The sequence below is a fragment of the Haliotis asinina genome, chromosome 15, assembly GCF_037392515.1.
Source record: "Haliotis asinina isolate JCU_RB_2024 chromosome 15, JCU_Hal_asi_v2, whole genome shotgun sequence".
In the NCBI taxonomy this organism is placed as follows: Eukaryota; Metazoa; Mollusca; class Gastropoda; order Lepetellida; family Haliotidae; genus Haliotis; species Haliotis asinina.
The window spans coordinates 6,119,325-6,138,154 of record NC_090294.1 but is presented as its reverse complement, the minus strand read 5'-3'; the positions used below and the strand labels follow the sequence as shown (position 1 = coordinate 6,138,154).

Below are 18,830 nucleotides of genomic sequence, written 5' to 3'. Positions count from 1 at the left end.
GGCTAAACATACAATTAAATAAGGAAATTGGTGCCTCAGTGAAAAATGGGCATTTGTTGATTTGTTTTCTTTTTTTTCAAGCATGGGGTCAGTTTGAAGTGACTGCTTTTATGCAGTTTACTCATTTTCACTGGTCAAGACCCAGTTGTAATGGATTTGATACGTCACTGCCCAAACTGGCTTATGGTCAAGTGGTACAGGGTTAGGATAAAAAGGTAATTTGAATTATTAGTGAGAGAAAGTAAACCTACTTGTGTCTTGATGGCACAGGTAATTTAAGAGATAAGTGCGTTACACTGTCCCGTCATTTTGGATTAGCAGTTTGCAACAATGTCATGTATGTAGGCAATTCTCTAAAGTAGAATTGATCCACAGTTACACAATCTTTTATAGTTTGCTGCAATATGATCCATGTGGACTGTGTCAAGTCAGACAGATTAGTATTGGAAGGTTATGTTATTGCTACTGACAGATTATACATGATGACATTCTGACAGTGAGAAAGCCTACTGGACTTCCAGGGAAGTTGATGTGTGGTTAAAAGCTGTTTTGTTTTCATGAAGTCTACTACATGTTAATATATTTATTTAGTAACATGACTTCCAACTGTACAGTGCATTTATTTGGAAGTGAATGAAATGTATTGTTTCCCTTATTAGGGAAACATTATCACTGGAAGGGTAGTGGAGCAGACAATGCTCTATCAGTCCTAACTCAAGTTTCTTATCACCCAGACTGACATTGATTACATATACAAAATGCAGTTATAATCCATATCAGTCTGGCTAGAGGTGTGATATGATGGTATAAGTCTCTGTGTGTTGTTCTAAGGCATAATGAGAACATCAAATATCTTTGATGTGTCCTTATGTAGTGGCCAGATTAAATGAAATAATTGAAAGACTGGTTAAACAGAGATGCCAACCTCTATGATTTTATCGTTGTCACAACTATGCCAGTATGATTCCATAGAAATCCTACGAAATTTGAATAAAATGCATTACAAATTTGGATATATAGACCAAAACATACATGTTCTATGATGAAATATATTTTCAGACTTCACGTACCTTCCATTCATCAAATTTAATGACATAATAGGAACTGGAATGATTGAAGTAACAAACGTTATTTTAGCAAAGCTGATTTCAATACCTTTGCGATTTGATGGTAATATCATTCATTTTTTCTCAGAATCCATCATTATTTTGTTTATTTCGTTAACTACTAATTTTGCGGTCAAACCACTAATTTTGAACGTTGAAACTACTGTTTGGGGTTGGCATCTCTGGTAAAATCATAACACTAAATACATGTATAAGAATATATTCTATTTTAATGTTTACACTGACAACTGTACATATCTCAACTGTGTGTGAGTAGACATTGATGTCATTTGACTGGGATTTATCAAGAAGTTCAGATAAAGTGTCCTTGGTAGGAAAAGTGGAATCAAATTCATATTATTGTTAGTACTTGGACTAATTAATATATTGTAACACTAACTCTGCAACAAATGATCTGTTACTTCTGCATTAATTTAGAGTAGGCTTAAGTGAAATGTTCCTTGAGCATCGGCCTATCTCTTTTATTGCCATCTAAAACAATTATTTTGACTAGGCCATGTCTCAATCATCTATTTGTCCACTATGGGAATGAGTGTCTTTAAGAACGAGTGTGACTGAATCTACAACTCATGAACATGTGCTTAACTTTCCAAACTGTATTACTGAAAGAAAAAAAACAATAATGTGCCACTCCATGGTCACCTTTCTTTCTATCAAAAGTTTAAAAAAGGTCCTACTGCCCTTGTCACTTTTGAAAAATATGTGCTCGCGAAACATTTGATATTTTTTATGCAGCCTTAGTTCACTTTCAGGAAATGAAGAGATCATCTACCTTTTTATTATCTTTCCTGCTAATTTTTAACATGGTAGTAGTCAGTAGTCAGGGATATTTTACAAACATATACCAGTATCTAGCCTCATATAGTTACCTGTATGGATCCGTTCCAGGGCCTCCCTTCATGAAGCAGTCTTTTCTAAGGTTAACCTAAACTCCAATTCTTTAACATTGCACTGAGGATACTTAGACCTAGGTAACCTTAGTACAGTGTTAAAGAATGGGAGGAAAGTTAACCTTAGTAAAGGTTGCTTCATGAAAGGAGGCCCTGGGTAATAGCTTGCTGCTGGTGGTTTCACTAACTTTCAGAGATTAGCTGATTATGATTGGTTTTCCTGTTTTCAGAACATCCTAACATTCCACACTGTGCGTCCAGCTGGATTCAATCAGGATGAATCGATGTATTGCCATGGTTGACGTCAGCATGTAGTGCATGGACTGAAACAATGGTGAAGGCGCTGAAGGACATGTGCCTCCACTGTGTCCAACACAGCCTGGAGCACATCCCAGATCTGCAGCAGAACTTACCTACTTTGTACAAAGAGATCCTTATTGAAAGACTGGCCAACCATGACATGTTTTATGAACAATACCGCCCATTTATTGCCAGTAATTTGTTTTGTGAGAACTTACGTTATATCAAGCTGTACAAGTGCAGTCAGATAGACAATGAGTGCCTTATATCACTGTCTCGAGCCCGATGTCAGCTCGAAGTTCTCACCATTCACAGGTGTGAGAACGTGTCAGGTAAGCCCCACTAGGTAACTGTGGTAATAGGTTCAAATAAAATCATTGTTGAGCTATTACATAATTACCCACAGTTTGGTAAAAATCTATGTAGGTTGTTAAAAGATAATACATTTACTAAAGTGAACATGTTTGTTTTTAATTCAGAGTTATTTCAAAATTGTATTTTGACATGTCTTCTAATATTTCTGTGACAAACTGAATATTGATGTAATATTGGAATCTTCTGATATATTGGTTCTGTTGTCACTGTCAGTAGAAGCTCAAGTCTCTATGAAACAAAAACTCAAGTTATCACTTAGACTCCAACAAACTCTGTCTGAGGTGAATATGGTACATGTAGCGATTGGGAAAGAGAACTTTGACAGTGGGCCATTTTTAGGATTGTTAGCCATTTTCTGAATTTAGAATGGGTCATTTTTCATCCTGTGTGCAAAATGGCCCATGGCCCCTGCCTTTCCTAGTCCCTGTACATGTCATGAATATTGGTTACAGTAATACAGAAACAAGTCAGCATTTGATATATAATTCATTGTATTCAGTGACATGATAAGACAAATACATTGTATGACATGTTTTACTATGTTGCAGTTTATCATGACAATGACCACTGTCCACATTGCTGTGAAGTTTGATATATTACAGTGTTGGCTTTAGTCCTAAATGTCTGGACATATTCCATGTTGCATATTTCATATTGATCAATGCCATCATAATTCAAGTAAAAACACTCATTTGTTACAAAATTCGTGAATATATGACTCTTGTCATCACAAATAATTGAGTTCATGAAGGGATATGGTTTAATTCCTTGAAGACATGATTTTATCGTAACAATCCCATCTTGGATAGTTTGATACATGGTTGAGAGCTTTTGATCTGTCCTGATAATGTCAATCCGGGGTTCAATAGGTCTTCAGCAACCCATGCTTGCCACAAAAGGTGACTGCTTGTCGTGAGAGGCGACTAATGGGATTGGGTGGTCAGGCTCGTTGGCTTGATTGACTCATGTCATCAGTTCCTAAGTGTGGAGATAGATGCTCATGCTGTTGATCACAGGATCATTTACAGACCGATTATTTACAAAATGTGTATAATGAAATGACTGACTCAGTTTGCTTTTATGCCACTTTTAGCAATGTTTCAGCAAAATCAAAGTGGGGAATGAAGTATTGATATATCCAACTAACATTAGTAGTTATGACTGGTATGGTATGACTGTAGCATTGTATATACCATGTTTCCAGGCTGTTGTCATACAGCTTAACTGCTGAGACATGTTCACATTTGCAGGTGTGCCATATTCATTAGAAGTATGCAAGACATTTACATGGTGTATATGAGAGTTACTATGGTTACAGGTCATGATTTCATAAGTAATTTGCACTCTTGTTTCAGATGCTGGAATACTTGCGTTGACATCAGCTCAAACATCATTGCGGAAGCTGGAACTCCAGGCGCTGCCACTTCTGACAGGCCAGGGACTGTCTCAGATTACCTCCCCTTGTTTGTGGAAGGCCGACTTTCGTGGCTGTCATTCGTTACTTAACAATAGTAGGTATACTAGTATACTTAGTCAGAATGTAGTTTTATCATCATCATCATCTATGTAAAGATGCTGATGACTTCAGATGTAGAAGAAAATGCATAAAGATGATTAATGCACTCATGTTTAGGCCAGTTGTCTGAACAAGTGGTTTTATGCCATGACCTTCATGTCTAACACCATCAGCTTCTGTAAACATCAGTCATTTGACCAGTTGACCAGTGAAGCTGAAACTTCAGGTTTTCGTTGACGATGTCATGGAAAATTGTTCAGTTTCAATCAGGTTATCAATTTTGCATCTGTAATAACTTCATTAAAGAGGGTATTTATAGCTTTTATAATTTTTCTTTGAGATGTGATAAAATTTGGTATACTGCATATTAAGCCAAGGGAAATTGGCTAGGCTCCCACAGCTGAAAGCTATGATTTGCGAAATGCCATGCTTAGAAAGTGTAATCCCAAATATGACATATGTTAGAACAGTTCGTATACCCATTTAGCTGGATATTTCTGTGATCACAGTACAAAACAGCCAACAATGACACCGATTTTTCTGAAGGACCTAGGCATGTTATGATAATTGTGAATTTTGTATGGTGGAAGCAGGTGCACCTAGCCCAATAAACTTGACGCTTTTTTTGTCATTTTGTTATTGAACATGATAGATATTTTTTTCAGAAAATGTAGTGTTCCAGATAGTGTATGAAATTGGTTAAATTCTCATAACTGATGCTTGGTTCAAGACAACCAATCAGTTATCAGAATTAATTGGTTCACCTCAATCATGACTTGGAACAACCTTGTAGTGCTTATGAAATGTAATTGACAAAACCAACCTTGTGAAAGGTATTGTTAAAGCAAGCAAGTATTCCAAAATTCTTTGTGTTCAGTTATGAAAAACATGATCGATTGCTTAGTAATTTAGTTATTGTGACCAGTCTTCAATTATTTGCTGGTAAACACATATAAGATGATCCACGACCTGACAAATGACCCCAATTTGCATACTTGGGAACGCTCCACAGAACGATCCACTTGAAACAAGAGGGAGACAGGTTGTCTGATAAATATTGAGAAGTTCATTTTCCCCATGCATTTCACGCATGAATTGTTATAGCACACTCGATTTGGGAACAGGTACACTCCCAACGAATTGAATCAATGTAATATACTGAGCAAATATGTTTAGGACCACTGATCCATTTCACGAAGCAAATGACAGTTTCCTGGGTTTTTTTTAACAAAATTGTTGAATATCTAAAATTCTTGTCAGTGCCCCAATCATCTATTTGTCTTCGCCTTCACTAAAGGTTAGCGTGGAATATCAGTGTCTTATGCCTGAAATTGCAGTCTTATCATTTGAAGGCATATGCAGTGTTGATTTCATGTCACGGTTAGCATGTATTGCACGTGCATAATCGTCAAGCTACCTGTAGCAGGCAAGTGTATTCGCCCAATTCATTGTACCGCCTCTCTTGTTACAAATGCGTTAAGTGCGCAGGATCATCTAATATGTGTCTAGCAGTCAGTGAATTTGACCACCACTAATAAAGACCAGTGTTAATCTTTAGTGTTCGGTTGACAATCCAGGTATTGCAACACTTGTGCAGAAAAATCCGTCCTTACAACATCTGGTGCTGGTGGACTGTCCAAAGATAGACGAGAAGATATTCTCTATAGTTGCTGTCTCCCTGCAATCTTCTCTGGTGAGATCACTTTCTTATAAACAGTTGTATGAATATATTTTCAGGGATAGATGTCCTTTGAATTGGTACCTCTTTAATTTAGACCCAAGAACTTCAGCACAGGGTTTTGAAACTGTTTGAATTAGAGACATGGGTACAACTGTCTACCTGAAAACGGTTGACATTTTTCTAAATTTGCTTGTTCTATCCACAGTTAATGTGCCCGTCTCAACCCAAAAGACTGAGGTGTTGTCGCGTTTCTCCTAGTGAATGAGCGTGTCCTCCACACACCATAAGAATAGGCTACTATGATGTTTCTTCTTCTGAAAGGGGCATGGGTAGCCTCGTGGTTAATGCACTGGCTTGTCACGCCGATAGCCAGGGTTGGATTCCCCACACAGGTACAATGTGTGAAGCCAAGTCCTGGTGTCCCCTGCCGCCAAGTTATCCAATATGTTGCTAAAAATGCCTAAAAACCATACTTACTCACTCTGCTTCTGTGAATGGAGTTTTGTGATCTGTCCCCTTCCAACAAGACCGAAGTGTGGTAGTGTTTACCCATTGCCCAAGACTGAAGTGTTGTTGTTTTTCCCTGAGAATGACTTACTAGTATTATGATGTTTTTACCACCACATAAATTTTATTTGTAATGTTGCAGGAGGAGCTTGAAACAAGTCTACACACGGTTACTGATGACAGCTTACTGCAGCTGGCTACCCACTGTCCTAACCTCAAACAGTAGGTGACTCAAGAGACTCACGATTGGTTAGGTCATATGCTTCCAGGTGTGACAATACAACTGTATGATCTAAGTTGAGTCTGGTGGTTCATGGTGAGAGGGTTCAACTCATACGTAGTGTCAAGGGTCATGTTGGGCGGTGGGGTAACCTAGTTGTTGTAGCGTTCTCCTCATCCCGCCGAAGATCAGAGTTTGATTCTCCACATGGGTAAAATGTGTGATGCTCATTTCTACTGTCTGATATTTTGGAATATTGCTAAACAGGGCATAAAACTACACTCACTCACACAGGTTGTTGCAAATTTTGCATTTCTTGCTGTTGTCAGTATAATTTGTTTTTGTTTTTCAGGTTAGACTTGAATGGTTGCACCAAGGTGGGGAAAGATGCTCTGATAAAGGTTGGTACATGTAGCACACAAACATGATGGAATAGCATTACAAATATATCAGAGTTTCTGTAAAACTTGCCAGATGCACTATTAATCTTGAGTTTTGGCACACCTGGACATATTCACAATTACGTTTTCATTGGATCTGTCTCTCCACCTACTAAAGATGTACATGTTTGGTGAATCTGAACACAATAGGGTATTGTCACTAAAATGTATTTTCTATCCCTCAGTTAGAATATTCTTAATATATGTTTATTGACATATCCAAGAAAGATCATATGATCAGATCTCTTGTCTCAAATGTTGTAAATGTTTCATGAATGTTCACTTGAACTTGAAAGCTATGAAAGAAGATTCATGGAATCTAGTTGTAGGTTTTATTGTCTTACATTAGATATTGATGAGCATTCATTCTTTTAAAGACGTCTTTTTACAATGAATAATGGTAAGCTTCTATACCTCTAGGTAGAGCTGTATAGTGGCCAAAACATTGTATTGCGATATATTGTAATTCAGGTGCCTGTGAGTGATACTAATTGTGCATGTCAATCCTATTTTCTACATTACGAGTCCCCAGACATCTGTTTTATGGTTCCGTAAACTGCAATCTTAAATTAGGTTACATAAGCAAGGAAAATGAAGGAAGACATCTGGTGTCAATGAAAGTATGTGTAGAGTCTGACTTAAACCATAAATATAATAACAAAAACTTCATATATGTTCTTCACTCCATATACTGGCTCTCAAAAAAATATTTCAATACGTATCGTTTGAAAAGGATATTGCGATATACCGGTAATAAAATGCAGTCTTAGCTCTAGTTCTTAGTCTGGTTATAAGTTTTCCTTTGTCCTCACCACCTCATCAGTAAACCAAACCTATACCTCAGTTTGGCTGTGAGAGATGTTTCCCTTTCCCAGCTGTTTCAGGGATGTCCTCATCTGGAGAAGCTTGATCTGTCCTACTGCAACCGTCTCCGCCAACACCCAGAGAGTGAGGCACTGTGGACATTGCCGCAGTCACTGCGAGAGCTCTCTCTGTGTGGCATTCTCTTGGAAGATGAGGGCATATTTGTAGAATGTCTGCAACGTCTTCGTAACATCAACTCCATCAGACTCTGTGGGGTGTCCGCCTTAAACGATGACACTCTCACAAAGGTAACTAGATTTCCATTTATACTGAGTGGGAAATAGTATTCATTCTGCCAAAGAACTGAACAAGTAAAGACTTACACCACTTCAGCCTAATTACATTGTATCCATGAGAGGAATTGAACCCGGGTCTTCGGTGTGACAAGTGAACGCTTTAACCACTAGGCTACCCCACTGCCCCCATTAATGCTGTATATACAGCTATGGTAAAGTATATGCACTATATACACACCCTATGAGATATTGTAACATATTTTTCCCTTTACCAAGTCATTCCCTTGTGCATGTATCACCCAAAATACATTGTCAACAAATCCGAAATTAATGACAAATCAGTTATAAAAAGATGTCTTGTATTTCTGGAGTTATGTTGTAAATATATTTTATCAATTTTATTCACCATTTCTTGAAATTGTTTCCACAAATATTCATCCAAACTACATGGTAATTAACCTTAATCAATGCAAACAAAGCTCCAACATTGACAGGCAACACAATCTGCTGAATGTGAGATTTACAGTAGTTGTTCCTATGATAGAAAGGTAAAATCACCCTCAGTAGCTAAACCCTACCTCTTACGCTGAAGTAGTCCACTCAACTTCGTACTTGTAAGGAGCAACAGCAATGAGGTTATGCATTAATTTCTGTCAAAACTTGATGAATTAAGGTGTGGGCTTGTATAAACAGTGTAAAACAACCACCTGATGGTTCACATAGGTGTTGGAACACATCGGCAGCAAGTTGTCTCTGTTAGACCTGAGTGGAGGGATGACTAGGAAGCTGACAGATGAGGGTTTGGCAGCCGTGGCGAAGTACTGCACCAGTCTGGAGTCCCTGTCCCTCAGTCTGCTCCACACACCAACAGGGATCACCCTCATGCCACTGTTCAAGGACAGGGACAGAGCTCTCCAGCTGAAGAAGCTCTTCCTCAGCTGCAACATGGTATGTTCTGAGATGTGTACCAGGGTAAGGGGACAAGTCTCCCACTGAAAGTGAAGGCAAGGAGTGTGGTTTTCCAAATGTGTGTTGTTGAGGGTGTTATGTTTCTTATGGTGTTAATGCACTGAGCTTGAGGGTCAGACAAAGCCATATTGTTTAAGTACAGCAAACTGCAGGTATAGCACACTAAAAGCAACTGCTTGTTTTTGTTCATTTACATATTATGACTAAACTATTGCTTTTTGTCATCCTCAAAATTTGGATTATCTACAGTTATATGTGGTATACAATTAGCTTGACAAGCATGCCCACACTAATACATTGCTAGCTAATGTCTGGGTCAGGGACCAAAATTGGTTCGTATCTTAAGTAAATGATGTGGACAACTTGATGAAATGGAGTCCATGTTTCCCACAGATAGACCTGGAGCTACTACACAAAGTAGCTGCCACCTGCCATCAACTTGATCAGCTGGATCTGTCTGGCCTGGTGTGCGTCACAGACGATCTGCTGTCACAACTGGCCCACAACTGCCAGCATATCTCCCACCTCAGCATCAAGGGCTGCCGACAGGTACATATACAACCCCAAACAAGCACATGGCCATATGACAGCATTAGGTTTTCTTTTATTTCATCTGAATTATACGAAGAATTGTTGCAATTGTGATACTGTAGTAATAATGTTTAGGTACAGTGATGTTATTTATCAGTATATACAAAAATGTATGGAGGGCTTTATTTATGGTCTTAAAGGGAATTTTAGATTCACATTGATGAGTGTATATAGTATGTGTTAGTTCTAAAATGTTCACCCTTTTGGCAAAATGGATGTGAAGTCTTGGTACCTTTCGTTTAAAATAAATACCAGCACTAGAAAAGGGACTTTTCACAGTGATACAGATAAAAATATTGCAGAACATCATCTGTTTGAAAATATGACTTAGATCTCAGTTTTACTCACACCTATGTTTGAGTCAGATATGTAGCCATTCTTTCAGTGATTTGTTACGTGATAAAGAATGGAGATGCTTGGTGTATTTAGTTACTGCTGCACTGTACAACATTCCAACTATATGGTAGTGATCTGTAAGTAGGCAAGTATGAACCAGACAATCCAGTGATGAACAGCATGAGCATCGATCTATGCAATTGATAGCATGGAGGTTATCGAAAAATATATTGGCCAACAGAAAATATATTGGACCAAATGTATCAGTCCATGGAACTGACAAGATATCATCATGAAAAGCAACTGGGATCTTATTTGTATGTGATCGATAGTAGTTGCTTCCTTTTCTGTGTTATTTTCAAATAACTGTGTCAGTGTGATTGATGTTCAGGTGACAGACTATGGAGTGTGTGAGGTGGTGCGGTGCTGTCCACTTCGCCGACTTGTGGTGTCCGGCATCAACAACCTGACTGACAAGTCCATCTTTGCCCTGGCCAACAGCAATCCTTACCTTGAGGAGATATATCTGAATGGCTGCTCAAAGACTACTCCTATGGCGATCAAGTATCTCATAGTAAGAACTACTTCCGTTACTCAGTCACATGATGTTCTTAGGTATTGCACCTCCATTACAGAGTAGTCTCCCTTAGCAGCCAGTCTTTGCTGTGTGTTCATTCCTGCTTTTAGGTTTGTTTTACCAAACAGTAAATGTCTGAGATCTATATCACTTGTGGTTTCCCTCCAACCTGAAGTCACATGATGTTCTTAGGTATTGCACCTACATTACAGAGTAGTCTCCCTTAGCATCCAGTATTTGCTGTGTGTTCATCCCTGCTTTTAGGTTTGTTTTACCAAACAGTAAATGTCTGAGATCTATATCACTTGAGGTTTCCCTCCAACATGAAGTCACAGACTCTCATGTATATCTGTCTTGCTCGTGGTTTCAGTGAGATGCAATAAAAGTTTGAGATATGAGTGACAGATGGTTCCTTCATCATATAATAGAAGACTGTTTAAAGAGAATGTGACATACAACTGATAAAGTCTTTGCTGATGCAGACTTGAAATATCATTTGTGATGATGTATATTTTCTCAAAAGTTCTTTTATCAAGGGTCTGCTTGGCATGCAGTCTAAGTTAACTTAGTCTCAGTGTATTTCGTTACACTCCACCACTGAGTCTAACAAAACCTAGTAGAAGGTCGCGTCAGGTAACCTTTGAGCGACTAATGACCATCCAATCAAACGCAGGACGGTTAAATAGATTTAACCAATCAGACAACGGCTACTATTTACTGATCGGAGGGACTTTCAAAATATTCAGGTCACTGACACAGATCTCTCCACAAACAAACATCTGCATATAACACAATTATTTGACCTGCAGTAAATACGCTTTGGGGTTTCTGTTTCTGTTACCATTAGCTAATATTTCCACAAGATGACATCCTTGAATATTGCCAAAAAACACCATTGTCAGTGACTGTTTACTCACCGTTGTCATGGTTGTACGTACGCTGTGTGCATCACCCAGAAGCGAGCGTACGCTAGATAGCATTCGGATTCGTCCAGGTACGAACCTTTTCGAGATAAAAAGTTCAGAAGGTATGTGCGAATGTCCACTTTCACGATTTGGTAAGCTGTGTTCTGATTAGTCAATCTCAAAGGTTACCTGACGCGACCTCCCATAAGGTGTTGTTAGACTCAGTCGTGGATTATAACGAAAAGTACTGAGGAAAAGTTTACTTAGACTGTCTTGGCATGAGGATGTATATAGAAGTAACTTATGGACGGTAAGGTGGTTGAATTATTATGTATGTATTGAGACACCACTACACATGGAGTTGCATTATTAACTTGCAAGTTGACTGTCCCTGTTTTGCAGGACTGCTGTGTGCCCCGCCTCTACGTCCAGCACTGTGTTCCCAATGCAGTCCCTGACCAGCTGATGGCCAAGAACCTTGACACTGGCGAGTTCTGTAGAGCTGATCTCCTCCAGACATCATGACAGTGTAATGTACGACATGGTTGCAGGATGAGCATCTTGTTATGTAAACTGTGTTTGCAGGACATACATTTTGTAAGATCTACCATCTCTTAGGATGTTATTAGATACCTTAGATGATATACCAGGCCAATATTAGCGTATTTTATCAACAAATTTCTGTTGGTATGGTTGATGAGTCACAGTGGACAAATGGATGCAAATGTTTGCATGTATGCTGGTTGCCTGTGTTTTTGCTGGTGGGATGAAATCCTGGCATGATGGTGATACTACTTGTAGAATTTGTAATATAGAGTGTTCCATGAAGAAATTATGCCATTATTATGCAAGTAATATTACCATTAAGGTAGGGTTGAGTGACATTCACCAGGTATGTGCTGTGTGAACATAAAGAAACTCGGGAAATCCAGGCATTGTTCGTATTATACCCAAGGTAAATCCTGAATGTGGAAAATCATCCAGTGTAATCGAAGTTGCTGTTTCCGCATGCAACTATGAACTGTATGGCAGCATGGATCTTGACATTTGCACCCATGATCAGGTGGTTAGCTCGCTGATTTGGTTGACATTTGCCATCAGTTCCTAACGGCGCAGATCACTGATCATGCTTTTAATCACTGGATTGTCTGGTCCAGACTTGATTATTTGCAAACCGCAAATGGCAGGAATATTGCTGAGTGTACTCATACGCACACACACATGACATTCGCACCAATGATTGGCTCTTGAGTTTCGTAACAAAGAATCACAACATACAAAGTTTTATGAAATTGTTTTTAGAAAATATATGTTTGATTCCAGAGTGCCTACCGCTACTGTCTCAGTGAAGGGTGTGTCAAATGAACACTTAGTATGACATTGTTCACTCTGTATGCATGATATGCAAGTCATCCGATCAAAGTCCTCTAATGAATCATTCCAGATTGTTAGTCATCATTTTCTTGCGGTTCCAGAGGGGGATATCGTCAGGGAGAGATCTGTTAAATGGTTTGCTGACCATTGTGATTTCATTTAATAGCATGACATCAAAATAAAGTGACAGCAAAATAACATGGCATCACAATTACATGGCGTCACAATAACATGACATCACAAAAACATGGTATCACAATAAAATGACATCAAAATAACATGAAATCAAAACTACATGGCATCAAAATAACATGGCATCAGAATTACATTGCATCACAATAACGTGACATCACAGTAGTATGACATCACAGTAACATGGCATCACACCAAAATAACATCACATTCCAATAACAGCACATCACAATATTATCACATCACTGATCTTTCTGTCATTGCAGCTGGCCAGCTGTACATTTTTCATTCAAGTCGTTTCTTACTGCCCATCTCAAAATGCAAAAGTTGGGAGACATGTAGTTCAAATATTAATTGAAATCCTACCCAAGTGTCTGTAGATGTAAATATATCAATTGTCTGGATTAGTGCTTAGAACTCAACAGGTCTTGGACAGTGACACTTTTATCCACTCATGTTGATATGTTTGGCAATGTTCTCTATAAGTTGGGATCCAGAGTCACATGAAGCCATGTGGTAGTTTCTAGGGTTTCCTGTCACCAGTATGTATGTTGTAGAAGGGTCGTGAACAACCTTCATCCCTTGTAATAGTCTGAGAACTGCATCTGGCCTCCTCCCGTATCAGGATGACATGCTGTGATATAACTGAATGCTGATAAAAGAAATATTTAACCCAACTCACTCAATCAGTCTGTTGCCAGTTGTTTTGAACTGTCACATCCAGAAATGTCTGTGCTTTATCCACCATTACTTAGATCAACTCTGTAAGTGAAGCGTTGGAAATTCATTTGAGTCAGGAACATTATCCAGGGTTATCAGATGTTCAGATTCAAACACTTGGATATCAGAAGATACCACAGGGGAAGGCTGTAATTCAAGCTGATTCCACCAGCTGATTCTGAATTAATGTTTTCTACCTGTGAAGATTGCAGCATTAATTCCATCTTACACTGTTCTACACCAACATTCCAGCAGTCCACTAACAGTCTATTGTAATGTAAATACATGAAAGAAATATCTTCGATTTGGGATTGGGAGTGACGTTCAAGGCCCCACTATGAATGTCTTGTGTAAAATACCTTCCTGAGTACAGGGTTGGGCCACAAGGGGTGTAGTTGTAATGGTGCGGAAATACATTTTGAGTCTGTGAGTTGCTTCCCTTGAGCATGCCAGAAACCTTGGATTGGGAATTTGATCTCCTTTCCCTGTTGTTACTTTCCAAGGTTCATCAGCATTATATTTGTGGTAAACATGACACTCATCACATCTGCCATGAAAGCTGTAATGCTGTGATATGACTGAAATACTGTTAAAGGGTGGCTTGAGACATAACTCGCTCACTCACATGTTTGACAAGCATACATTCAGGGTTGTGTGTTCTTGTCAAACTATTCCATTTTATGGATTTTTGTGCCTGTGAACCCCAAAAAAGTGTTAATCTTTTTTTAAGTTCTGCTTTTTCAAGTGTTTGCTTAATGCTTTTGCTTTTATTAACTGTTGTTCAGTAAGCAGTATTATATGTTTTACACAGTGGGTGGTGTGGCGGCCTTGTGGGATAAGTGTTTGTTGCTTCTCATACAGAGACGATGGATTGGATATTTCCGTGTTGTCACAATGTATTACGTCCATTTCTAGTGTGCCACTGATCATATTGAAATATAGGGGCAACACCAAACTTGCTCACATTTCGTACAAACTCATATTTGAACAAAAACTAGTGTATGTTATGTATATTCATTTTAAATGCTTGAAATGAATTAGAATTTAGATGTGATTATGATCATGCTATAAAAACGTGATATATATTTTGTGTGATTTTGTGTACTAATTTATCTGTAACTCGAGGCAACATGATAGTCTGTGTTTTTATTTATGCCAGTATCACTTTGTCCAGGAATTGGTTACTGGTTGTCTCAGGTAACAAGGTGATAGGAAAGATGACAAATATCTGTGGTGATCCTATGACAAAACAATGCCATTTCGGGAGATCCAATGACAAAACTGTGCCATTTGTGCCAAAACAATGCTGTTTGTTTAGATCCCCTGAAAAAACAATGGCATTTGTGGTGACAAAGCAAAGCCATTTGTTGAGATCCTATGACAAAGCAAAGCCATTTGTCGGATCCTTTGACTAAACAATGCCTTTTGGAATTTCTGTTTATATTTCAGGGTATATTTTGAAAAGATGTGTCAAGTGGTCTTGACTGAGCAAAACTCCAACCATAGTTACCTTGGTATGTCCTTTTGATGTGAAAATTCGCTGGTCAAGTGGTGAACACTAGATTTGTGTGGAATATGACCCATGGCTAGTCAAAACAATGCCCATACTAGGTCTCAAAGGTGATCGCAGCGAATAGCTGGCAAATTGCTGTTAAACACTTATTCATTCAGTCATTCTTTACAAAGTTGTAAGAATGGTTCTTAGACCATGTGCCACAATGACACCACATTCTTCATTCCTACTCCATAATGATAGACAACAGCTGCAGGACTGACACTTTCACAGGCCCAGTATGTTACCATGTGGGCAGCCCAGGCTTTAATGCTTCTCATTACTTTTAGCACCAATCAAGGAGCAGGTCAATGGTTTGATTTTGAATATGAATTTTTACTTTTTGAAATGTAACCTAACACTACTTCCCTATTTCCCGTTTTTTGTAAATAAACCAAGAAATGTTCTGTGCCAAATCAAAAGTCATTGTTCCAGCCTCCAGATGTTTAACCACTCCCTATACTATGTATTCTCAGTGATGAACAGTTCAAGAGCAGCTAGCTATATGTGATATTGTTGTGGATGACTGAGAACTAAAGGATATCATTATCTGCAGTACCATCATATAGCTGGAATATTGCTGAGTTGGCATAAAACTATACTCATTCATTCATTATCTGTAATATGAATGTGCTTCACATGGTCAGAAAAACGTGTTTAGTACTGACCCCAATACTATGACAACTATTGTTATTTGATATATTTCCTGTTACTTACGTCATGTAAACGGAGCATATATGTTGCATTGTGTTTTGATTCTGATGGGTCTGATTGCTGTGTGTTGTTTCGAGTCTGATAACTGCATGTTGTTTTAGTCATCTGCATATTTATATGAATTTAGGAATTAAGAGTGGTCACAGGAGGTCAAAGCGTTCATGCTTTTGTCTTCTATTTAGAAACTTAACCAATAACAGAGTTGTGTTTCGTTTGCTTTTGAGTATGCATATACAAAGGTAAAGAATAACTAACTGAAAAACTGAAAATGTTACAGATTAGATTCTTATTTGGAACTTTATAAAATTTGTTCTGATACATTTTACAAGGTTATGTAAAATGTTGGTTCTATTCAATTTGAGAAGGTTCACCATCGTTCGAGTTTCATCCCTTGTAGAGTTTGATTTGGGATAAAATTAGAAAAGTCACCACCCATCAGTCTGGGCTTTCATCCCACATCAAGTCATCATGCTGTGATGTGACTACCTGTATATGAGAGTGATAAACCAAACTCGCACTTTAATTGTATAAATTAAGTCTAATGATAATTAGGAAAATGTCTTGGAAACTCATATTTTGGTTGGTGGCTTTAGTTGTGAAGGTGAACAATACTTAAAGTGCTTTCTTTGCTACAATAGTTTGGTCTGGGAAATATGTTGATAACTAGAGGCCACATGATGGATTGGATGGTAAAGCTCATTGACTTGGTTGATCACTGGATTGTCTGATCCAGGTTTAAGTATTTACAGGCAGTAGTCGTACAGCTAGCAATTGCTGACTGCAGTGTAGGCAACAAGCATATGCAATATAACTTATATTTCAAAACACAACTGGATTTGAGCTATGCAGATTCATCTTTTACGAGCATGCAGACTACTTTGTGGTGTAACACACTTCATCATGCTATGCAGGAAGCTGTCTCAGATCCACGATTTTTGAAAACCTAGTCAACTTATTGTGATAACCCCATTTAAGACAGTTAGGCTCGGAGGCTTGTCAGTTCGACTTTCTTATCCTTTCACAGCTCACAGGTTGATATCTCTCAAGTACAGTCACAGCTCTTAACAGAGCATAGGTGGTGCAGAGTTCAAGGCCAATAATGCCTATAGAGCTGTGTCCCTTTGGTGTACTAAGCTCCTCATGTTATGGGCTGGCACATAGGATTATGACCAGTAATATGAACTCAGTGTCTGTGTTCTGGTGTCCATCTCTGTAATTTTGAGAAACTGTGGTGAAAACTAAATGCACTTACTCACCCATACCTGTGCATGTATTTTTTTCCTGCACATGATATGAATCTGAATAGTCTCACTGCATACACATATTTATATGAATATTCATATATTGCTGGTGTTTGTGTGTGATAAGCCAGAGACGAGAACCTCTATACTCAAGGTGCTACCTGCTTACAGGTACATGTCTGACACCCTTCTTACAAAAAGGGTGGCGTTGCTGGAATAAACTAGTATCTCATGCCTGATTCTGTGCTAGTCACTGTATGCGCTCTCTTAGAGATGAGAGACCAGACTTGCTGTGTCCAGTGATATTAACAAATTTGTGATGGAAGCTGGAACATAAAGAAATGGACTATTTGTTATAAATCAAATATTGCCTCTGTTGTTTGATAACACTTATGAATGATCTGTGATGACATCAGTTATTTATGTTATCAAAAATCATGTTTTCCTTCCGTATTGCTTCATCGTTAAGACAGTGCAAACACTCACTGTTGCATAATGATTGCCACTTCTTAATTATATCAACTTGTTCCCAAAACTAATAAATACAGATGAAATAAAAGTATTGTTGTTTTGTTTTCCCATACGCAAGTGTGTTTAGCTGAGAAGTGAAATCTTCAAAACCGTGTGCACTAATATACAGAAGAGAATGACACTGTCAGAATTGGGTTGGCCTTCATTGAACGTATTTTCTTGACTCTCCCTCAAAATACAGAAGTCTTAGCAATTATGTGTTTTATCACAGAAGAGCCCTAACATCCGAAATATGTGAGTTACATTTTTGGACTGGACTCTAGAGTATGGAATACTAGTGTTGTTTTTTCATACTTTCCTCTGATTTACCTAGCTACCATTCTCTCTGATAAAGACCAGTCCCTGAATCAGTTTAGTGGTGGCTGAAAGTATATACATGTAATGTCAATAGACTGGATAAATGATGAAATGATGAGTTGTGTACTTGTGAACACCAGACTCATGTCAGTAATATTGGGCAACCATACGTCATTTCCATAGACTTGCATGTTATTTCAGTCTAGCATAAATAGTTTTCGGGAAGTGAGTTTAGGATGCAACTTTGTGAAATTTGACAGGCAAATGTGAAATCATTTCAACTCTGCACACATATTTTCAGTTCAATTTTCAGTTCAATTTTCAATCCACTATTTCATTAATGACATCACATGTATCAACTTGCGTGTGGTTCCACAATGTACAACCCCACAGACGGCCATGTTAAAAGGCGTTTACGGCAATGTACTTATGTTGGTTAAAATATGCCACGGAAAATTCAACAGGAATTATTGCTTGTAGGTAAGATGCTTCCTCTCAAATCTTCAAAATCTGACTTGGAACTTATGAATATTAAATTCATGAAAATTATTTATGCTACACTAAATTAACATGCACGTCAATTGAAATTACGTCAAGTGTCCGAATCTGACTAGCCCTATAGTTGCCTACCCAGAGAGTATAATGCTGAGTTGTTTATAGCTGGGGCAGTTGTGA

The 18,830-nt window shown here is 38.3% G+C and overlaps 1 protein-coding gene across 1 annotated transcript; it reads left to right on the top strand.

The window, feature by feature from the left end:
* The first annotated feature begins 2,247 nt into the window (after window positions 1-2,247).
* Window positions 2,248-17,886, top strand: LOC137265976 (F-box/LRR-repeat protein 2-like). The gene is made up of 10 exons (XM_067801463.1): window positions 2,248-2,649; window positions 4,048-4,203; window positions 5,786-5,901; window positions 6,539-6,618; window positions 6,969-7,017; window positions 7,932-8,168; window positions 8,880-9,104; window positions 9,519-9,674; window positions 10,444-10,626; window positions 11,937-17,886. The coding sequence occupies exons 1-10, from the start codon at window positions 2,349-2,351 to the stop codon at window positions 12,057-12,059; spliced, it is 1,626 nt and encodes a 541-aa protein (XP_067657564.1). The 5' UTR covers window positions 2,248-2,348; the 3' UTR covers window positions 12,060-17,886.
* Window positions 17,887-18,830: the final 944 nt, after the last annotated feature.

Coding starts and splice junctions, on each gene's coding strand:
- LOC137265976 (XM_067801463.1), top strand. CDS start 2,349: ATGGTGAAGGCGCTGAAGGACATGTGCCTCCACTGTGTCCAACACAGC. Junction 2,650..4,047: donor CAGGTGTGAGAACGTGTCAG/GTAAGCCCCACT, acceptor CTCTTGTTTCAG/ATGCTGGAATACTTGCGTTG. Junction 4,204..5,785: donor TCATTCGTTACTTAACAATA/GTAGGTATACTA, acceptor TTGACAATCCAG/GTATTGCAACACTTGTGCAG.